The 21,363-nt window shown below is 41.7% G+C and overlaps 1 protein-coding gene and 1 pseudogene across 6 annotated transcripts; one reads left to right on the forward strand and one right to left on the reverse strand.

Annotated features, from left to right (window-relative positions):
* The first annotated feature begins 6,202 nt into the window (after positions 1-6,202).
* On the forward strand, positions 6,203-10,424 carry LOC109868183 (S-phase kinase-associated protein 2-like; annotated as a pseudogene).
* Positions 10,425-11,119: 695 nt separating this feature from the next.
* nadk2 (NAD kinase 2, mitochondrial) lies at positions 11,120-19,861 on the reverse strand. Of its 6 annotated transcripts, none has more exons than XM_031802521.1 (13): positions 19,815-19,855; positions 18,862-19,030; positions 18,003-18,091; positions 17,806-17,894; positions 17,527-17,608; positions 17,272-17,355; positions 16,791-16,930; positions 16,473-16,557; positions 16,083-16,178; positions 15,810-15,865; positions 15,579-15,632; positions 15,360-15,483; positions 11,120-13,255 (listed from the first exon to the last, which is right to left on the reverse strand). In XM_031802521.1, exons 2-13 carry the CDS (start codon positions 19,003-19,005, stop codon positions 13,117-13,119), a joined length of 1,182 nt encoding a protein of 393 aa, XP_031658381.1. In that variant the 5' UTR covers positions 19,006-19,030; positions 19,815-19,855; the 3' UTR covers positions 11,120-13,116. The 6 variants fall into 6 exon arrangements, with proteins under 6 accessions (XP_031658381.1, XP_031658380.1, XP_020313404.1 ...); XM_031802520.1 differs by having other exon boundaries at positions 16,083-16,226; positions 16,767-16,930; positions 19,815-19,845; XM_020457815.2 differs by having other exon boundaries at positions 18,862-19,861.
* Between the last annotated feature and the right edge of the window lie 1,502 nt (positions 19,862-21,363).

A 21,363-nucleotide genomic window follows, 5' to 3' on the forward strand; every position in this document is an offset into this window, starting at 1 on the left:
CTGGTTCTAGCCCTGAATTCAGCCGATCAGACCATATACCGCGGGGATGACAATCATTACTTTTTACTGTTCTAATTATGTTGGTAACCAGTTTATAATAGCAATAATAATAATAATAAGGGCAAATTATATTTCCTCATGCCACATATTCCAATTCCTTTATGTCATGTCATAGCTTGCAATAATTATTATTTTGAGTAAACACTAATTTAGCTTCTAACGTCGTTACTAGTTACTATTTCTTAGTTGGCTCGAAAGCATTATGGAAAAGGGGTTTATTGTATAACTATGGCAACTCCTCTCTTGCTGTGAAACACAAAAGTGGGCTAGTTTTCTAGCCTTTTGGGGGGGGGGTTGAGTAGTCATTGGTCTAGACATTCCAGCTTGACCTGGCAACCCTACTCAGGAGTGTTCAAAACCATTCCGTTTTCTTTTGATCAAGTATTTTTTTTTTTTTTTATCTCACAAAAATGTAGACGTTAATTAAGCTTATTTCAAATTAAACTAACACCCCCACCTCTGTGCCTTGTTTTTTAAAATCCATGTGGCCGCACTTGTCATCCCGGAACAGTCCTGTATCTCAGCGTCTTTTCAGTTGTCCCAACTTTTCTTTCTACAAAAAATGTCATTTTGTCAAGCAAGACGCAATCAATTAATTCAGGCTACAATAGTGTAGACCCAATGACAGTCGCCGAATGTCATTACATATTTTGGTGTTTTGTAACGGATGTCTCTTTCCATTCATCAAATGACTCGAGTCCACAGTGCACTGGATGCTGGAAATATTCTGGAGTGGACGAACATGTGTGGGAAATGGAACGCCGTTTGGGCCAGCTAGCATACAATAACTAGCTAGCTGGCGAGATAACTAGAGCGAGACTGTGACGTCTCTTTGATAGAAACCGTATCCCTTCTAGCCACGCCAGTGTGAGGCGATGGTGCGCTGGTCGTCCCTAGTTACTACAGCCACAAAGTCATAAACTCCGCCTATTTCTACAATTATCTTAATTGAAATGTGATTGTAAACATAACCCTTAAATTAAGACCAAAAAGCATTTTCGTTTAATGATAACGTTGACTTTTATTGCATATATCTGGTGTTTTTGAGCCACGTATTTGCAGATTGACTGAGTAATTTAGCAGTTTATTCCAAGATGGTGTAGCAGTCGGACATATGTTTGTCTTGTCCCGTGTAAATAGTCGTTTTCCTCATTTTTTCGTATATATTTTAATCTCACTTTCCATCTACGAACTGAATATACTTTCCTGCCTCACCCAATGTGGTATGGATCTGCTATTTTTATACTTTAGAATCGGAACCCCCATCAGAAGCTAGCCAGCTAACAGTCAGTCAGTTAGCCACTGCTAGCGGTCTTCACCGTTAACTCGGACACCAGCCAGCTTCAGCTCGGTCAATACCTGCCAGTCTGAAAGCTAAGGCTAACTTTTTCAAACAAAAATGTGCATCCTGTAGCACTAATTGCAAAACGTTTTGGGACACTGTAAAGTCCATGGAGAAAAAGAGCACCTCCTCCCAACTGCACTGAGACTAGGAAACACGGTCACCACCGATAAATCTCCGATAATCAATCATTTCAATAAGTATTTTTCTACGACTGGCCATGCTTTCCACCTGGTCACCCCTACCACGGCCAACAGCTCTGCCAACAGCCCCCACCCCTCCCCTCCTTCAACCAAATCCAGACAGCTGATGTTCTGAAAGAGCTGCAAATTCTGGATCCTTACAAATTAGCTGGGCTAGACAATCTGGACACTCTTTCTAAAATGATCAGCTGAAATTGTTGCAACCCCTATTACTAGCCTGTTCAACCTTTCTTTCGTATCGGGGCGGCAGGGTAGCCTAGTGGTTAGAGCGTTGGACTAGTAACCGGAAGGTTGTGAGTTCAAACCCCCGAGCTGACAAGGTACAAATCTGTCGTTCTGCCCCTGAACAGGCAGTTAACCCACTGTTCCCAGGCCGTCATTGAAAATAAGAATGTGTTCTTAACTGACTTGCCTGGTTAAATAAAGGTAAAATAAAAAATAAAAAAAATCGTCTGAGATCCCCAAAGATTGGAAAGCTGCTGCGGTCATCCCCCTCTTCAAATGGGGAGACACTCTAGACAGTTGAAGTCGGAAGTTTACATACACCTTAGCTAAATACATTTAAACTCAGTTTTTCACAATTCCTGATATTTAAGGTCAGTTAGGATCACCACTTTATTTTAAGAATGTGAAATGTCAGAATAATAGAGAATTATTTATTTCAGCTCTTATTTCTTTCATCACATTCCCAGTGGGTCAGAAGTTTACATACACTCAATTAGTATTTGGTAGCATTGCCTTTAAATTGTTTAACTTGGGTCAAACGTTTTGGCCCATTCCTCCTGACAAAGCTGGTGTGACTGAGTCAGGTTCGTAGGCCTCCTTGCTCGCACACGCTTTTTCAGTTCTGCCCACAAATGTTCTATAGGATTGAGGTCAGGGCTTTGTGATGGCCACTCCAATACCTTGACTTTGTTGTCCTTAAGCCATTTTGCCAGAACTTTGGAAGTATGCTTGGGGTCATTGTCCATTTGGAAGACCAATTTGCAACCAAGCTTTAACTTCCTGACTGATGTCTTGAGATGTTGCTTCAATATATCCACAATATCTTCCTTCCTCATGATGCCACCTATTTTGTGAAGTGCACCAGTCCCTCCTGCAGCAAAGCACCCCCACAACATGATGGTGCTACCCCCGTACTTCACGGTTGAGATGGTGTTATTCGGCCTGCAAGCGTCCCCTTTTTTCCTCCAAACATAATGATGGTCATTATGGCAAAACAGTTCTATTTTTGTTTCATCAGACCAGAGGACATTTCTCCAAAAAGTACGATCTTCATCTCCATGTGCAGTTGCAAATTGTAGTCTGGCTTTTTTTATGGCGGTTTTGGAGCAGTTGCTTATTCCTTGCTGAGCGGCCTTTCACGTAAAGTCAATATAGGACACGTTTTACTGTGGATATAGATACTTTTGTACCTGTTTCCTCCAGCATCTTCACAAGGTCCTTTGCTGTTCTGGGACTGATTTGCACCAAAGTACGTTCATCTCTAGGAGACAGAACGCCTCTCCTTCCTGAGCGGTATGATGGCTGTGTGGTCCCATGGTGTTTATACTTGCGTACTATTGTTTGTACAGATGAACGTGGTACCTTCAGGCGTCCAGACTTGTGGAGGTCTACATTTTTTTCCCGGAGGTAATTGCTGATTTCTTTTGATTTTCCCATGATGTTCAATCAGGCACTGAGTTTGAAGGTAGGCCTTGAAATACATCCACAGGTCCACCTCCAATTGACTCAATTGATGTCAATTAGCCTATCAGAAGCTTCTAAAGCCATGACATCATTTTCTGGAATATTCCAAGCTGTTTAAAGGCACAGTCAATTTAGTGTATGTAAACTTCTGACACACTGGAACTGTGATACAGTGAATAAGTGAAATAATCTGTCTGTAAGCAATTGTTGGAAAAATTACTTGTGTCATGCACACAGTAGATGTCCTAACCGACTTGCCAAAACTATAGTTTGTCAACAAGAAATTTGTGGAGTGGTTGAAAAACTAGTTTTAATGACTCCAACCTAAGTCTATGTAAACTTCCGACTTCAACTGCATATCCATCCTGCCCTGTGTTTCTAAAATCTTCGAAAGCCAAGTTAACAAACAGATCACCGACCATTTCGAATCCCACCGTACCTTCTCCACTATGCAATCTGGTTTCTGAGCTGGTCATGGGTGCACCTCAGCCACGCTCAAAGTCCTAAACGATATCATAACCTCCATCGATAAAAGACAGTACTGTGCAGCCGTCTTCGTCGACCTGGCCAAGGCTTTCAACTCTGTCAATCACCGCATTCTTATCGGCAGACTCAATAGCCTTGGTTTATCTAATGACTACCTCGCCTGGTTCACTAACTACTTCTCAGATAGAGTTCAGTGTGTCAAATCGGAGGGCCTATTGTCCGGACCTCTGGCAGCCTCTATGGGGGAGCCACAGGGTTATATTCTCGGGCCGACTCTTTTCTCTCTATACATCAATGATGTCGCTCTTGCTGCTGGTGATTCTCTGATCCACCTCTATGCAGACGACACCGTTCTGTATACATCTGACCCTTCTTTGGACACTGTGTTGTTAAACCTTCTTCACTGCCATACAACACTCCTTCCGTGGCCTCCAACTGCTTTTAAATGCTAGTAAAACTAAATGCCTGATCTTCAACCGATTGCTGCCCGCATCTGCCAGCCCGACTAGCATCACTACTCTGGATGGTTCTAACTTAGAATATGTGGACAACTACAAATACCTAGGTGTCTGGTTAGACTGTAAACTCTCCTTCCAGACTTAGATTAAGCATCTCCAATCCAAAAATAAATCTAGAATCGGCTTCCTATTTCGCAACAAAGCCTCCTTCACTCATGCTGCCAAACAAACCCTTGTAAAACTGACTATACTACCGATCCATGACTTTACGATGTCATTTACAAAATAGCCTCCAACACTCTACTCAGCAAACTGGATGCAGTCTATCACAGTGCCATCCGTTTTGTCATCAAAGCCACATATATACTACCCACCACTGCGACCTGTATACTCTCGTTAGCTGGCCCTCGCTACATATTCGTCGCCAAACCCACTGGCTCCAGATCATCTATAAGTTTTTGCTAGGTAAAGCCCTGCCTTATCTCAGCTCACTGGTCACCATAGCAACACCCACCTGTAGCACGTGCTCCAGCAGGTATATTTCACTGGTCACCCCCAAAGCCAACACATACTTTGGCTGCCTTTCCTTCCAATTCTCTCCTGCCAATAACTGGAACGAATTCCAAAAATCACTGAAGCTGGAGACTTATATCTCCCTCTCTAATTTTAAGCATCAGCTGTCAGAGCAGCTTACCCATCACTGTACCTGTACACAGCCAATCTCTAAATAGCACACCGACTATGTCATACCCATATCGTTATTTATCTTTTTGCTCTTTTGCATCCCAGTATCTCTACTTGCACATCATCATCTGCACATCTATCACTCCAGTGTTAATGCTAAATTGTAATTATTTCGCCTCTATGGCCTATTTATTGCCTTACCTCCCTAATCTTCTAAATTTGCACACACTGTACATAAATCTTTATATTGTATTATTGACTACGTTTGTTTAGGTGTAACTGCTTTGCTTTATCTTGGCCAGGTCGCCGTTGTAAATGAGAACCTGTTCTCAACTGGCCTATCTGGTTAAATATAGGTGAAATTAAACATTTTAAAAGATGCTATTTTTAGCTTGGCTAGCTAAGTATACATCCTCTGACCAGTTCTCGATGCTCAAGCCTTCAGTAGTACCTCAGTGGCTTAAGCCATGAACTGACCCTTGCCTCTCCATCTTCAGAGGATGCAGCTTTCAAAGACTTGGCCTCTATTGTTTTACTTGTCATGTTTGTTTTTGCTGTTGAACCGCCTTGAGATTCTATGAAAAGGGGTGAGATTAGCTACTAAAATGGAACGCCCGCAAACATTATAGCGGGCATTCATTGACATTGTAGCGAGATAACGTGAACTATCTAACTAACGTTACACTTTGCTAACTAGCTACATTGTGTCACATCCCGGGTAATACAACATGCTCACAAAGATGGGTACATTGTGTCACATCCCGGGTAATACAACATGATCACAAAGATGGGTGGGTACAATTTGTGGAACGTTCCAACAGGAATCTGTAACAAAAACTTTGTAAATAACACGGTTGCCAACAAACAACGCATACAAAGTTGTGTAGCGGCCAAATAAGATACAAATCAAATCACCTTTGGTTAGCAGATGTTAATGCGTGTGTAGCGAAATGCTTGAGCTTCTAGTTCCGACAGTGCAGTAATATCTAACAATTCCCCAGCAACTACCTAATACACACAAATCTAAAGGGATGGAATATGTACATATAAATATATGGCTGAGCGTCATAGGCAAGGTGCAATAGATGGTATAAGGTACACTATATACATATGAGTTGAGTAATGTAAGATATGTTAACATTGTTAGTGTCATTGTTTAAAGTGACTTGACTAGTGATCCATTTATTAAAGTGGCCAGTGATATGAGTCCTTGATGATCGTTTTGGTCTTCCTGTGACATGCTGTAGGTGTCTTGGAGGGCAGGTAGTTTGCCCGCGGTGATGCGTTGTGCAGACCGCAACACCCTTTGGAGTGCCTTGCTGTTGAGGGCGGTGCAGTTGCCGTACCAGGCGGTGATACAGCTCGACAGGATGCTCTCGATTGTGCATCTCTAAAGGTTTGTCAGGGTTTTAGGTGACAAGCCACTGTTGCACTGCCTTCACCACACCCTCTGTGTGGGTGGACCATTTCAGTTTGTCTGTGGTGTGTACGCAGAGGAACTTACAACTTTCCTCCTTCTCCAGTACTGTCCATTCGATGTGGATAGGTGGGTGCTCTCTCTGCTGTTTCCTGAAGTCCACGATCATCTTCTTTGTTTTGTTGACGTTGAGTGAGAGTTTGTTTTCCTGACACCACACTCCGAGTGCCCTCACCACCTCCCTGTAGGCTTTCTCGTCATTGTTGGTAATCAAGCCCACTACTGTTGTGTCGTCTGCAAACTTGATGATTGAGTTGGAGGCGTGCTTGGCCACGCAGTCATGGGTGAACAAGGAGTACAGGAGAGGGCTGAGCAAGCACCCTTGTGAGGCCCCAGTGTTGAGGATCAGCGAAGTGGAGATGTTGTTTCCTACATTCACCACCTGTGGGCGGCACGTCAGAAAGTCCAGGACCCAATTGCACAGGGCGGCGTTGAGACCCAGGGCCTCCAGCTTAATGATGACCTTGGAGGGTACTATGGTGTTAAATTCTGAGCTGTGGTCAAAAAAAGATACTGGGTAGGGAGTGGGCTATTTCCTAAAGTTTTTCACTCACCACGTTTATTCTGAAAAATGTCTGTCCTCACTCTGTTAGCCTATTGACAAACATTAAGAATAAGCTACGTGGTGAGTTGATGCCTATTTGGCAGCTAGTTAGCTAGGTGAATTGATCATTCTACTTTGTATGCGTTGTTTTTTGGCAACCTTGTACTTTACAAAGTGTTTGGACAGATTCCTGTTGGAACGTTCCACAAATTATACTCACCCCACAAAGATTTCTGTTTTTAATCATTGTCCCATTATTTTTGTATCAGGTCTTTGCAGGAGTTTCCCTGTCTGAATGAGAGTTTGGAGGGATCCATGCTGTCCCTCTCACTGAAGAGCAAATGGAAAAAGAGACAGTACTTTGGTGAATGTCTGGACACGGAGACCACTCCTCATGAGCTCATTCAGCAGTAGTCAACAGTAGTTTTAATGGCAGGCTTGTCCTGGGTCAGTCTCCCAGATGAGTTGCTGTTGGGAATCCTGTCCTGCCTCCCTCTGCAGGACCTCCTCAGGATGTCCTGGGTCTGCAAGCGCTGGCATCGCTTGGCGTGAGTCTTTGACCATTCAACTCTCTTTTTAAACTACTTACATAGTACATTTCGATATTTCTGCTTGAACATCTTAGATATCACACTGTTTTTCTAACACAGGCAAATAGATGAGCAAAATGTATCGGAGTCTGTCATTAAGTCTCTGTATGTTTTTGTGCCTGGCAGGTTTGATGAGTCTCTGTGGCATAGTGTGGATCTGATAGGGAAAGCCCAGCTAGATCAAGCTCTTGGGCAGATGCTTACGGTTTGAGTACTGGGACTGCGCTGCCCCCATACCTGCATTGAAGAACCATGTTTCACCCACACACAGTGAGTCCTCATACATATAATGGGGATACAGAGGTATCTGTTGTAGGTGAACACAGACAATCCTATTTGTCTTTTGAATTTTGTCTGTTATTTCAGACACCTGCATGTCCATCACATGGATCTCTCGCTGCACTGTCACAACCCCTGTTCTAGATGATATCATCTCCCGTTGGAGCTCTCTGACAACATCGTTCAGTGAATAAAGAAGACAAATGCTCTGTTTACAATGATGATCTGTTATAATGATGTATTGTTTAGACAGCATTCAGAATGACTCTAAACAGTCTTCCTCTACCAATCAGGTCCCTATCTCAGAATACTGAGCTGGTACGGCTCAATCTGTGTGGCTGCTCTGAATTCTCCCTCGACTCGCTTATGGTAAACTTAGTCTCTCAATTTCTAATTGTTTTATTTGATTGTTTTGAATGTGTTCAAATGTCTTAAGTATTTCTGAATGATAGTATAATCTATTTAACTCGCTGTTTAAACCATTTATTTATTTTACCTTTATTTTACTAGGCAAGTCAGTTAAGAACAAAATCTTATTTTCAATGACGGCCTAGGAAGAGTGGGTTAACTGCCTGTTCAGGGGCAGAACGACCATTTTTCCTCTGCCCATATTTGTATTGACTGTTTTTGATTATCCCTGATGAGTTTAATTGACCAATGGCCTCTTTTCAGATGTGAAAGACTTGGTGGAGAGATGTCCTAACCTCGTAAATCTGGATTTAAGGTGCGTTCATATTGCATGTCCTGAGCTGGACTGAAATGTGGATCCACATGATTTCTTTGGCCATGACATTATTTGACATGGATACTGTACAACTACTGTTTCTTCATACCATAATCTCATGATGATATCTTGTTTGTGTCAGTGACAGTGTTCTTATGACGAGCTCCAGTTTTCCCATCCTTCAGCAGCTGCAGTCTCTTAGACACTTAGCTTTGAGCCGCTGCTACCAGGTTCACACTGCTGCCTTAGCGTAAGTCACAGACAAGCTCTCAAGTGATAATATGAATGCTTTAGGAGTCTTGTTGCTTTCCTCAGCTGCTAATTTCTCTCTTCTTTTGTTGCACTAACTAAGCCTGTTGTTGTTTATTTCAGTGATTATGAGAAGTTCCCAGAGCTGCAAACGTTGGAGGTATACAGACTGGTCCAGGACACCTACCTCCCAATCCTGAGTAAAAGTTTGCCCCGTCTCCAAATCAACACCCGGCCCTTCTCAGGCGTGGCCCGTCCCACCAAGGCCACCTGGAGGGACCGCACCATGTGGGGCATGACCTGTCGCTTGGTGTTCAGACTAGAGGTCGACCGATTATTATTTTTCAATGCCGATACCAATTATTGGAGGACCAAAAAAGCCGATACATATTAATCGGACAATTTTAATTTGATATATTTATTTGTAATAATGACAATTACAACAATACTGAATGAACACTTATTTTAACTTAATATAATAACTCAATAAAATCTATTTAGCCTCAAGTAAATAATGAAACATGTTCAATTTGGTTTAAATAATGCAAAAACAAAGTGTTGGAGAAAAGGTAAAAGTGCAACATGTGCTATATAAGAAAGCTAACGTTTCAGTTCCTTGCTTAGAACATGAGAACATATGAAAGCTGGTGGTTCCTTTTAACATTAGTCTTCAATATTCCCAGGTAAGAAGTTTTAGGTTGTAGTTATTCTAGGAATTATAGGACTATTTCCCTCTATACCATTTGTATTTCATTAACCTTTGACTATTGGATGTTCTTATAGGCACTTTAGTATTGCCAGTGTAACAGAGTATAGCTTCCGTCCCTCTCCTCGCTCCTCCCTGGGCTCGAACCAGCAACACAACGACAGCAGCCACCATCGAAGCAGCGTTACCCAAGCAGAGCAAGGGGAACAACTACTAGAAGACTTAGGTTTCACTTCGGTTACACCAGCCTCATCTCGGGAGTTGATAGGCTTGAAGTCATAAACAGCGCAATGCTTGACGCACAACGAAGAGCTGCTGGCATAACGCACTAAAGTGCTGTTTGAATGAATGTTTACGCGCCTGCTTCTGCCTACCACCGCTCAGTCAGATACTTGTATGCTCAGTCAGATTATATGCAACGCAGGAGCTGAGCTGACAAGGTGAAAATCTTTCGTTCTGCCCCTGAACAAGGCAGTTAACCCACCGTTCCTAGGTCGTCATTGAAAATAAGAATGTGTTCTTAACTGACTTGCCTAGTTAAATAAAGGTATAAAAAATCAAATCAGCTGCCAAAAAAAACGATTTCCGTTTGTTATGAAAACTTGAAATCGGCCCTAATTAATTGGCCATTCCGATTAATCGGTCGACCTCTAGTTCAGACCCTAGCCATAACGCCTTCCTAACGCTGTCACTAACATGTCATAACTTATTTCTGTCTGATGTGGTCCTGATATAGGAGGAATATTAGCTATTTTTAGTGTGTCCGTGTCAGACATTGTGTCTATGAATATTCTAGTGCCTTTTGAAATTTGTTGTACACTGACACCAATTGTTCTGAAGATGTCGTGTTGTGCTTTTGTCAGCACTTATTTTTGTTTTATAATGGTGGGCATTGGTTCCACCATTGTAGCTGGTGAAATCTCTACCTCATGATGCAATGGTTAGAATTCTCTTTTTAAAGTGTTTATAAAATACAAACCTGCATTTGAAGGCCCCATTTTAAATAATGATGCCTTTTACTTGATCTGTTTATTTTAAAGGGAAAAATCAATGAAGTTACAGTTTACATCAACGTCTACTTCCAAATCAAATGTTATTGGTCACATATTTAGCTGCTGTTACGGTGGGTGTAGTGAAAATGCTTATGTTCCTAGCACCAACAGTGCAGCAGTATCTAACAATACACACAAATCTAAAAGTAAAATAATAAAATTAAGAAATGTATAAATATTAGATTGCTCAATGTCAGAGTGGCATTGACTAAAATACAGTAGAATAGAACACAGTATATACATATGAGATGAGTAAAGCAGTATGTGAACATTTAACCTGTTTGACAGAATAAAAGCTGAGGTGGTTAAAATGTATACAAAAGTCTAAATCTTTTGGCATTTTTGTAGAAACACAAATGTAATCTTCTCTAAATTAGGTACTGAATATGAGTGCACTACATTACAGGCATATAATGTAGAAGAAAATGCTAGTCTCTGCCACAGGGGGGGCACTAGCTATGTATGGATCTGAGCCATGTTTGGTCTGGTTCCTGTTAGTGCTCACATTTGGTTGAGATATTTAAGAAAATGTAGATGTTTCTTTTTAATTCATGCATTGACAAATAAGATGCACTGTCAATGTCTAAATAAATGTTTTATTTAAAGAGTTCTGTGATGATTTGATTTCACACAATTTAATAATCAGACAAATGCCTCCTGTGTTGTATACTGAACAAAAATACAAATGCAACCTTTTCAAAGATTTTACTGAGTTACAGATCATGTAAGGTAATCAGTCAATTGACATAAATTCATTAGGCCCTAATCTATGGATTTTACATGCCTGGGTAGGGGCGCAGCTATGGGTGGGCCTGGGCCCACACACTTGGGAGCCAGGCCCAACCAATCAGAATGAGTGTTTTCCCCACAAACAAGCTATAGAACTGACAGAAATACTCTTCAGCATCCCTGCCCACCCTCGAACGATCCCGCAGGTGAAGAAGCTGCAAGTGGAGGTCCTGGGCTGGTGTGGTTAAACATGGTCTGCGATTGTGAGGCCGGTTAGCTGTACTGCCAAATTGTCTAAAACTACATTGGAGGCAGCTTATGGTAGAGAAATGAACATTCAATTATTTGGTGGACATTCCTGTAGTCAGCATGCCAATTGCACATTCCCTCAACTTGAGACATCTGTGGCATTGTGTTTTGTGACAAAACTGCACATTTTAGAGTGCTCTTATTGTCCCCAGAACAAGGTGCAACTGTGTAATGTTTAATCAGCCTCTTGATATTCCACATCTTTCAACTGCCTGGATTGTCTTGACAAAGGATAAAATGCTCACTAACTGGGATGTAATCAAATGTGCACAACATTTGAGAGAAATAAGCTTTTTGTACATATAGAACATTTCTGGATCTTTTATTTCAGCTCATGAAACATGGGAGCAGCACTTCACTTGTTGCGTAAATGTTTTTGTTTAGTGTAGTTTCATGACCTGGCACCATAAGGTGCATAGACAGTCATTTCAGATGTAGAAGTAGAGCCACAGAAAGTAGCCCACATACAGTTCACATGGCAGAATTCACAACACAATAAGGATTTAGACATCGCTCCCTTCTGCATATTAAGCTTACACAATGTGTGATTCATAACCCTCTTAACTCCTGGGCATTTTCCAAATGACCCCTTGATGAACACTGGAAGCAAATATTTTAGTATTTTGCAGTTTCAGGTCAAGGCACTGTTTTGTCAAAGTTGAGGTGAAGACCCTCGAGGCCCTGACCTGTTGAGCAATACAATGCTTTCGGGTTTTGATCTTAGTGCATTTGATTTTTAATGTTCTACCCCCTCTCCAACACAATCAGTGTTTGAAGCCAAGCAGCTCAAAAGACCTAGAAAAATATATAAAATCAGCCAAATGGAATAGATTTTTAATTATTTTTTTTTATCAGAATTTGTCCAACACAGCAAAAAAAAATTCCAATAGTAATTGGCACGGTCTGAAAAACGGCCAAAATATAAATGTAAATATAAAATAAACTAATGATGGCAGCACATCCAGTTATTATAACAACATTCCGTAAGAAATGGTGTGTCACGTGGGCTCACTCGGTCTCTCAGTTTTGAATGATATAGCAATAGGTGGAGTGGATTGATTTGGGTAGTGTTTGGCAACGATAAATGCCCAAGGCAAAGTCAGAAACTCACAGCTGCCTATATGGTCTCTTATGCAAACTCAAAACTTGTGAAACTAACAATCCATAATGGAGCAAGGCTGCTGCATGTAATTGTATTGTGAAAAAAAGTTGCAAATACTGCATAATTACACTCATTTCCGATGGCCCGATAAGCTTGTAAAGATATTGGATAAATCAAATTGAGACAAAAAAGCTAAATAAACCCCAAATGTAACTAATACAGCCAACACCAATGCAAAAGTAAAGAACACATTTGTGAATATAACCTAAATATCATTCTGCCAAACTCCAAAAAGCTACAAGGGGAGGATGTGATAGTCTCATCAAGTTCACAGGTCCTAATAATGCATGAGACTAGCCTGTCCTCCCTGCTTCCTTCATAGATCACTGCTGTTGAGAGTCCACTGTGAGCTCAGTAAGGATGGTTTGGCCGGTCAGTTTTCAAGGAGAACAGTCCGGAGCTGGTCCTCCTCGTTCATGGTGATTGTTGCTATGGCACCGTCGTTGAACTCAAAAGAAGTTCCGCCGTCCACCACCATGCACGCGTCCCAGCACCGCGAGCGCACACACACCCTGAAGAGCAAAACCCAAAACATTAAAAAAAGATAAGAAAAGGGATCTTGTACCCCACTGCAAGACAAGAAGAATGGGCAATGTGCCGTCAGAAAATATGCATAGTCCTCAACTTATTCTACATTTTCTTGTGTTACAGTATGAATTCAAAATGGATTAAATTATTTCCCCCACCCATTTCACTGTGTGTGAAACATGTTTCTTTTTGCATATTTATTGAAAATGAAATACAGAAATCTCATTTACATACTAGAAGTATTTACATATACTATACATTTAAAATATCGATGTTTTGTTCCCAGAGCCACTTAGTTATCACTTTCGCCTTATGGCAAGGTGCTCCATCATGCTGGAAAAGGCATTGTTTGTCACCAAACTGTTCGTGGATGGATGGGAGAAGTTGCTCTCGAAGGATGTGTTGGTACCATTCTTTATTCATGGCTGTGTTCTTAGGCAAAATTGGGAGTGAGCCCACTCCCTTAGCTGAGAAGCAACCCCTCACATTAATGGTCTCAGGATGCTTTACTGTTGGCATGACACAGGACTGATGGTAGCGCTCACCTCGTCTTCTCCGGACAAGCTTTTTTCCAGATGCCCCAAACAATCGGAAAGGGGATTCATCAGTGAAAATTACTTTATCCCAGTCCTCAGCAGTCCAATCCCTGTACCTTTTGCAGAATATCAGTCTGTCCCTGATGTTTTTCCTGGAGAAAAGTGGCTTCTTTGCTGCCCTTCTTGACACCAGGTCATCCTCCAAAATTCTTCACCTCACTGTGCGTACAGATGCACTCACACCTGCCTGCTGCCATTCCTGAGCAAGCTCTGTACTGGTGGTTCCCCGATCCCGCAGCTGAATCAACTTTAGGAGACGGTCCTGGCGCTTGCTGGATTTTCTTGGGCGCCCTGAAGCCTTCTTCAAAACAATTGAACCGCTCTCCTTGAAGTTCTTGATGATCCGATAAATGGTTGATTTAGGTGCAATCTTACTGGCAGCAATATCCTTGACTGTGAAGACCTTTTTGTGCAAAGCAATGATGACGGCACGTGTTTCCTTGCAGGTAACCATGGTTGACAGAGGAAGAACAATGATTCCAAGCACCACCCTCCTTTTGAAGCTTTCAGTCTGTTATTCAAGCTCAATCAGCATGACAGAGTGATCTCCAGCCTTGACCTCGTCAACACTCACACCCGTGTTAACGAGAGAATCACTGACATGATGTCAGCTGGTCCTTTTGTGGCAGGGATGAAATGCAGTGGAATTTTTTTTGGGGGGGGACTCAGTTCATTTGCATGGCAAAGAGGGACTTTGCAATTCATCTGATCACTCTTCATAACATTCTGGAGTATATGCAAATTGCCATCATACAAACTGAGGCAGCAGACTTTGTGAAAATGTATATTTGTGTTATTCTCAAAACTGTTGGCCACGACTGTATATTTGGCCTTGTGTTTTAGGTTATTGTCCTGCTAAAAAGGCAAATTTGTCTCCCAGTCTGACAAAGTTAATTTCTTTGCCACATTTTTTTGAAGTTTTACTTAAGTGCCTTTTTGCAAACAGGATGCATGTTTTGGAATATTTGTATTCGGTACAGGCTTCCTTCTTTTCACTCTGTCATTTAGGTTAGTATTGTAGAGTAATAACGTTGTTATCCATCCTCAGTTTTGTCCTACCACAGCCATTAAACTCTGTTTTAAAGTCACCATTGGTTGCATGTTGAAATCACAGAGCGGTTTCCTTCCTCTCCGACAACGGAGTTAGGAAAAACGTGTCTTTGTAGTGACTGGGTGTATTGATACTGCATCCAAAGTGTAATTAATAACTTAAAGGGTATGTGTGGGGTACAGAGATGAGGTGGTCATTCTAAACACTATTACTGCACACAGTGTCCATGCAACTTATGTGACTTATTTAGGCTTGCCATAAGAAAAGGTGTTGAATACTTACTGACTCAAAACAGTTAAACTTTTCATTTTTAATTCATTATTTAAAAGTAAAAACAGTGTAGGCCAGTGACACAAAATCTCTATTTTAAATTCAGGCTACAACAACAAAATGTGGAAAAGTCAAGGGGTGTGAATACTAAGGCACTGTAGATAAACTGACCTGTTGGCAAAGCCTCTTTGGCGACTGCTGGAGAATACTCTGTTGACGATTGGCTCTCTGATGCTGAAGATCATTCTGCCTTCCTCCGGACCAAACACCAGAGACTTGTTGTATTCATCAGTCACTGACAAAAGAAAGACATTGTGCAATTCATGTATACACATTTTCCTTGAGCATTCATCCAGCCACACATTCAGCTGTACATCTTTTGGAACTCACCCTTTTCAATCAATTCCTGACTCAGTGGAATATCAAGACCCATTTGTGCATTTCCTGGGAAGACAGAGGACTCAATCACTGTCATGACATGATCAGTGTAGTAAACAGGTTCTCCCCCAAATCATTGATTGTCTCAAATTTCCAGCTGTAATTCCATTTACACACAGATTTACAAAAACACAAATCCACATGATTATTGTTGTTCATAAAAAAAGGTTGGAGTCCACATACCTATTCTTAAGACCTCTCCCACAGCCTGTTCAACCAGTTTGTTAATATTGTAAGACCTGTGAAAACACACCAGAACGAGTCTCATAAAACACACATTCTACTAAAAGCTGTGCTGTCAGTTAAATCATCATTTTTCCTGATTGAGATTTTTTTTTTTTTTTAACTACCATATACAAGAAGTAACATTCAAAGTGGACTTCCAGGACCACTAATTGGCAAACACCAACATAGGTAAAAAAGAAAGAAAAAAAAAAGTGTTGGAGCTTAGTGTACCAGGCTTTAGATCCAGTCCCAGTGCAGATGCTAAGGCCAGAGCTCTTCTGCTTCTCCCACGGTCCATCGTCCACAGAGATCTCATAGTAGGAAGCCCTATGGAGCGAGAGGGTGAGATGAGGTTTGAAGGATTTATACTTCACCCTGTGAGTGACGGATAGAGATCCACCAATGAGTGCATGGAGAAATGGGTGGGGGTGGTAGTATTTTTATTTTATATTTAACTAGGCAAATCAGTTAAGAACAAATTCTTATTTACAATGGCGGCCTACCAAGTAGTGCAGAGGAGGGTTAATGAAGGGAGAAATATGCAGAGATAAGCAGCAAAACATGCATTCATGTTTGGGGGGGGGGTCAAGATGCCATAGTTTGGTTTGATGACATGGGTACCTGGAGGAGAGAGATTCCCCAATGAAGATCTCATTCAGTCCTCTGACAGGGAGTAGGTAGGGCTTGGATAAGCTGCAAGCCTCGCCTGTATCAAATAAACAGCTGAATGAAGAGGAACTGGTAGAAAATAGCTTTTTGACAAATCAGATGAAAATAATTGTGTGAATTAATACCAGAACAAAAATGACAGACCAGAAGACATGTTAATCATTCAAGACAGTGCCCCCTCCATTCAATAAGTCTGATTATTCCCCAAGGGCCCAGACAGACAGACAAAGAGACTGAGCCAGGTACACATAGGAGGCCGAGGGGCCGTACTGCTCTGGGCCTCCATGAGGGTGATGCGGTGGGCCTGGTTGTGTTGCTCCAGACTGAGCTGCTGTTCATGTAGGTCCACTGGGGTGGGGTTGATCCCTGTGCCCTCCAGGTGTAGACGGATCCTCTGCCGCCACTGCCACCTGCAGGACGTATAGGGGGAGGGGTTGAGAGGGAATGGGAAGGAAATTAATAAGTGGAGTTAAGTAGTAGTATGTTGTAGGCAGGGAGAGGAACATATGGAGAAAGAAGGGGGGGGGGGGGGGGGGGGATGCCATGATATTATTAGGCATTACTGTTCCTGGAATCAGAAACTCATGTCTTACAGTTCAGCAACATTAACACCAGAGGGCAGTGTAGTAAGACCAGGAATGCTGAAAAGAACTGGGGAAGTGTGGCAAAAAGATCAGAGTATTCTTCACGAGTAAACATAGCTTTCCTAACAGCAGTATTCTAACCAGGGAGGTGAAAGGGAAACACCCACCTGAACTGACCACGGCGGAGTTTTTGTAGTGCCTCAGGGAAGGCATGTGTGTAACGCACAGGCAGGCACAGGTGTCCCTCTGACCTTCATGTAAAAGCAAAAAAGACCGCTTTAATAGGAGCACTTTTCCCCCTCAGACTAGATAAAGCAATTCCCCCCCGCTCATTCCATTTAACAAAATGTTGAAATTCACCACAGGGAATTCCCCAAACCACCACTTTATTTTCATTAACCCCTTTTGTTGTGAGTTGTTACCTTTCAGGGTCAGTGTTAACCCCAAGAACGGGTTGGTCTTTATTGAAAACCTTACTGGCGACAAGTAGCATAGTTCCATCCCCTAACAAAAGGAACAGGAGGGGGTCAGAGCTAAATGATAGCAAGGTTTCTGGGTGAAATAGGCCTATTCATGGGTTGACCCTTTGTATTCTCTGAGCACGGATTTACAAAACAATCCCAATTCAATTGTACCAGTGGGAACGTGACCATGCGAAATTATCAGCTACTTTTCTCAAACTCTTAAGGGAGAAAACGTACCCCCTGCAGAGATAATAGCATCTGCCCATCGCACTGTTTCTTCATCATATTGCCCTCTCTTCACCACACGCACCTCCATCCCCTCTTTCCTAGAGGGAACAGAAAATACACAAAGGTTATGGTTACATTACAACTTCATGACTGCTTGTATACAGTAAATCACAACAATACCCTTGAATAGAATCTCATCATCTTACTGTAGACTCTCCACAATGTGTTCCACATTGCGGGTATGGATGTTGTGTCTCTCCAGCAGCCCAAGGTAACTGGAGCCCTTCAATGCAAGCTGTAACAAGCACAAAAACTCTGATTATCACCATTTTAAACCACAGCAAAGACATTTCAACCAGGCTCTGGTGAGGATTATTATACAACTCACAACATTGAGAAAGGAATCGGACATCCTGCAATATAAATATCTGTCCATCACCAGCAAAGATCTATGGGATCACTAAGTCTCTGTCTGCACTGAAAGGAAAACTAGCATGTGCCTAGTTGTTCAGGGGGTGTTTTACTGTCAAGGATGAACACATTTTAAAAATGAGTTTGAGAGCAAGTACTAGTGGTGGAAAAAATTACCCAATTGTCAACATTGAGGAAAAGTAAAAATACCTTAACAGAAAATTACTCCAGTAAACATCACCCAGAAAAAGAATACTTGAGTAAGAGTCTAAAAGACATTCGTTTTAAATATACTTAAGTATCAATAGTAAATGTATTGCGAAAATATACTTAAGTGTCAAAAGTATAAATAATACAACATTCCTTATATTAAGTAAACAATGTACGGCTAGCCAGGGGCATGTGTGTTTAGTGAATCCGCCACTGCGCGTGAATCGGACCATTATCCAGTCCTACTAAGCATTCAAAATGTAAACGGTGTCAGGGAAAATGTATGGGGTAAAACGTAGATCATGTCCTTTAGGAATGTAGCTAAGTAAAAGTTGTCAAAAATACAAATAGTAAAGTACAAATACCCACCAAAACAACTCAAGTAGTACTTTCAATCATTTTTACACCACTGGCAAATACCATACTTTTTCCCCATTCCCTTACCAGCTGTTTTAAGTCCTCTTCTGAGAGCTCTGAAAAGCGATATCTTTGCTGCTCGAATTCATATCTTGTCATCTTTGTCACCACAGCAACTTTCGCAGGGTTGAAACCACTTTCAGCCTGTGATGCAATATTTCGTATCCCCATCTGGATGTGGAGGCGACCTGAGCTCCTATTTAAAATAGTGACAGCTCGATTCCCAAGGCACAAAAAGTTTATAAAGCCTCGGTAAGTCATTATTGTAAATGCTATTTAAAAAATATTTTAAAAGACAATCAAAAGTTATTCGTTGTTGGTCCCCTTTAATGTGGTCGTTGGTCAATTCGGTGGGAATCCAATGTCGGTAATGTAAGCTTGAGCTTCCTCCCAGCTGTTTGACTTGGGTCCATTCATTCATACACACTAAACTCGTTGAATCCAGATGCTGCGAGACCACTCACCTCGCGTAGTTCTGAATTGACAAAGCACGCCCTAGCAAGCTTAGCAAGTCAGCTACTGTAGCTTAAAAACAAATCATCTTATCTATAGCCAGCGCTCTGTTTAACTTTCACAAGCAAGGCAGCTAGCGACTTTTGTTTTGGCTAACTCCAGTAACCTTTGCCAGATAACTATGTAATGGGGGGCAAAGAAGGTCACGCGCACTCTGATCCGGCTAGATAGAGCGGTCTAGCTGACGATAGCTAGCCTCCAATCGGTCAAATCTCAAAGTAAACCAGTCCCTAGCAAGCACAACACACCACACAGGTCAGTTCAAAACACAACGTTACACATTGTTAGCTAGCCAACCTGCCTCAAACTAAGTTCCTTGCTAACGACCCTCTCTACATGTACCTTTCACTTTTTTTGTATCCTGCAAACATCAGTTTGATCATACGTATTTACTCTAAGCAGCTCCAAGAAACTAAACACATGCATGTAGCTATTTGAGACTCAGATGACTTGTAGAACAACAGTACCCAGTTCCTACGACACCATCTTTGATGCACGTAACGCACGCACGTTTGCTGAACGCGCTCGCAGGCTTATTTTATTACGTACGTCAACGTGCTTTTCATGGGTGGAGCCAGAGCATTGTTCTCTAAATTGAGTGGTATTTCTTATTATACCTCATTGCCAGTGCTATCTGTCCTATTTTGTTCAACATTATGATTAACGATGTGTTTTCGAATGTAGGTAGGGGTATTGGAGCTTTGCTATATGCTGATGGTGGCGCTATTAAGAGGGTGGAATGAAACTCGTGATCAAATCTATTCAACAAGCTATAGTGGATGTTGAAAGATGGTCGATTGACTAGGGGGGTTAAGTTGTCAGTGGCGAAGTCTTGTATGTTCTTCTCGAAGAACGAAGTCGCCGATAATATACAGTTGTTTCTGTATGGGGAGGGTTTCTAAGCACCAACATTTGGGTCTATGGTTCAATGAGCAATGTACAGTTGCAAGAAAAACTGTCTGAACCCTTTGGAAATACCTGGATTTCTACATAAATTGGTCATCAAATCTGGTCTTCATGTAAATCATAACAATAGACAAACAATGTGCTTAAACTAATAACACACATTTTTGCATTTTTTCTTGTCTATAATGAATGCATCATGTAAACATTCACAGTGTAGGTTGGAAAAAGTATGTGAAATCCTAGGCTAATGACTTCTCCAAAACCTAATTGGAGTCAGGAGTCAACTAACCGGGAGTCCAAACAATGAGATGAGATTGGAGCTGTTGGTTAGAGTTGCTTTGCACTATAAAAACACTCACAAAATTTGAGTTTGCTATTCACAAAACGCATTGCCTGATGTGAACCATGCCTCGAACAAAAGAGTTCTCAGAAGACCTAAGATTAAGAACTGTTGACTTGCAATAAAGCTGGAAAGGGTTACAAAAGTATCTCCAAAAGCCTTGATGTTCATCAGTCCACAGTAAGACAAATTGTCTATAAATGGGGAAATGCTCAATGAGTTTAAGAAGAACCCTGTAGTGTCATCTAAAGGGTTACAGAAATCTCTGGACCATGCTAACATCTGACAAGTCTATGATACCTAAAACACTAAACAAGAAAGGAACACACAACACTATGCATGGAGAAAAAAGTCACAGCACACCAACATCAAAACCTCATCCCAACTGGAAACTATGGTGGAGGGAGCATCATGGTTTGGGGCTGCCTCTGGGCTTGGACAGCTTACTATCATCAATGAAAAAACGAATTCCCAAGTTTAATCAAGACATTTTTCAGGAGAATGTCAGGCTATCTGTCCGCCAATTGAAGCTCAACAGAAGTTGGGTGATGCAACAGGACAATGAACCAAAACACAGACGTAAATCAACAACCGAATGGCTTCAACAGAAGAAAATACACCTTCTGGAGTGGCCCAGTCAGATTCCTGAATTCAACCTGATTGAGACGCTGTGGCATGACCTCGAGAGCAGTTCACACCAGACATCCCAAGAATATTTCTGAACTGAAACAGTTTTGCAAAGAGGAATGGTCCAAAATTACTCCTGCCCG

Source organism: Oncorhynchus kisutch, linkage group LG23 (genome assembly GCF_002021735.2).
Source record: "Oncorhynchus kisutch isolate 150728-3 linkage group LG23, Okis_V2, whole genome shotgun sequence".
NCBI classification, from domain to species: domain Eukaryota; kingdom Metazoa; phylum Chordata; class Actinopteri; order Salmoniformes; family Salmonidae; genus Oncorhynchus; species Oncorhynchus kisutch.

Coding starts and splice junctions, on each gene's coding strand:
- nadk2 (XM_020457812.2), bottom strand. CDS start 19,095: ATGACTTACCGAGGCTTTATAAACTTTTTGTGCCTTGGGAATCGAGCT. Junction 18,092..18,861: donor AAGAGGACTTAAAACAGCTG/GTAAGGGAATGG, acceptor TGCTTGTTACAG/CTTGCATTGAAGGGCTCCAG. Junction 17,895..18,002: donor CACATTGTGGAGAGTCTACA/GTAAGATGATGA, acceptor TGTTCCCTCTAG/GAAAGAGGGGATGGAGGTGC.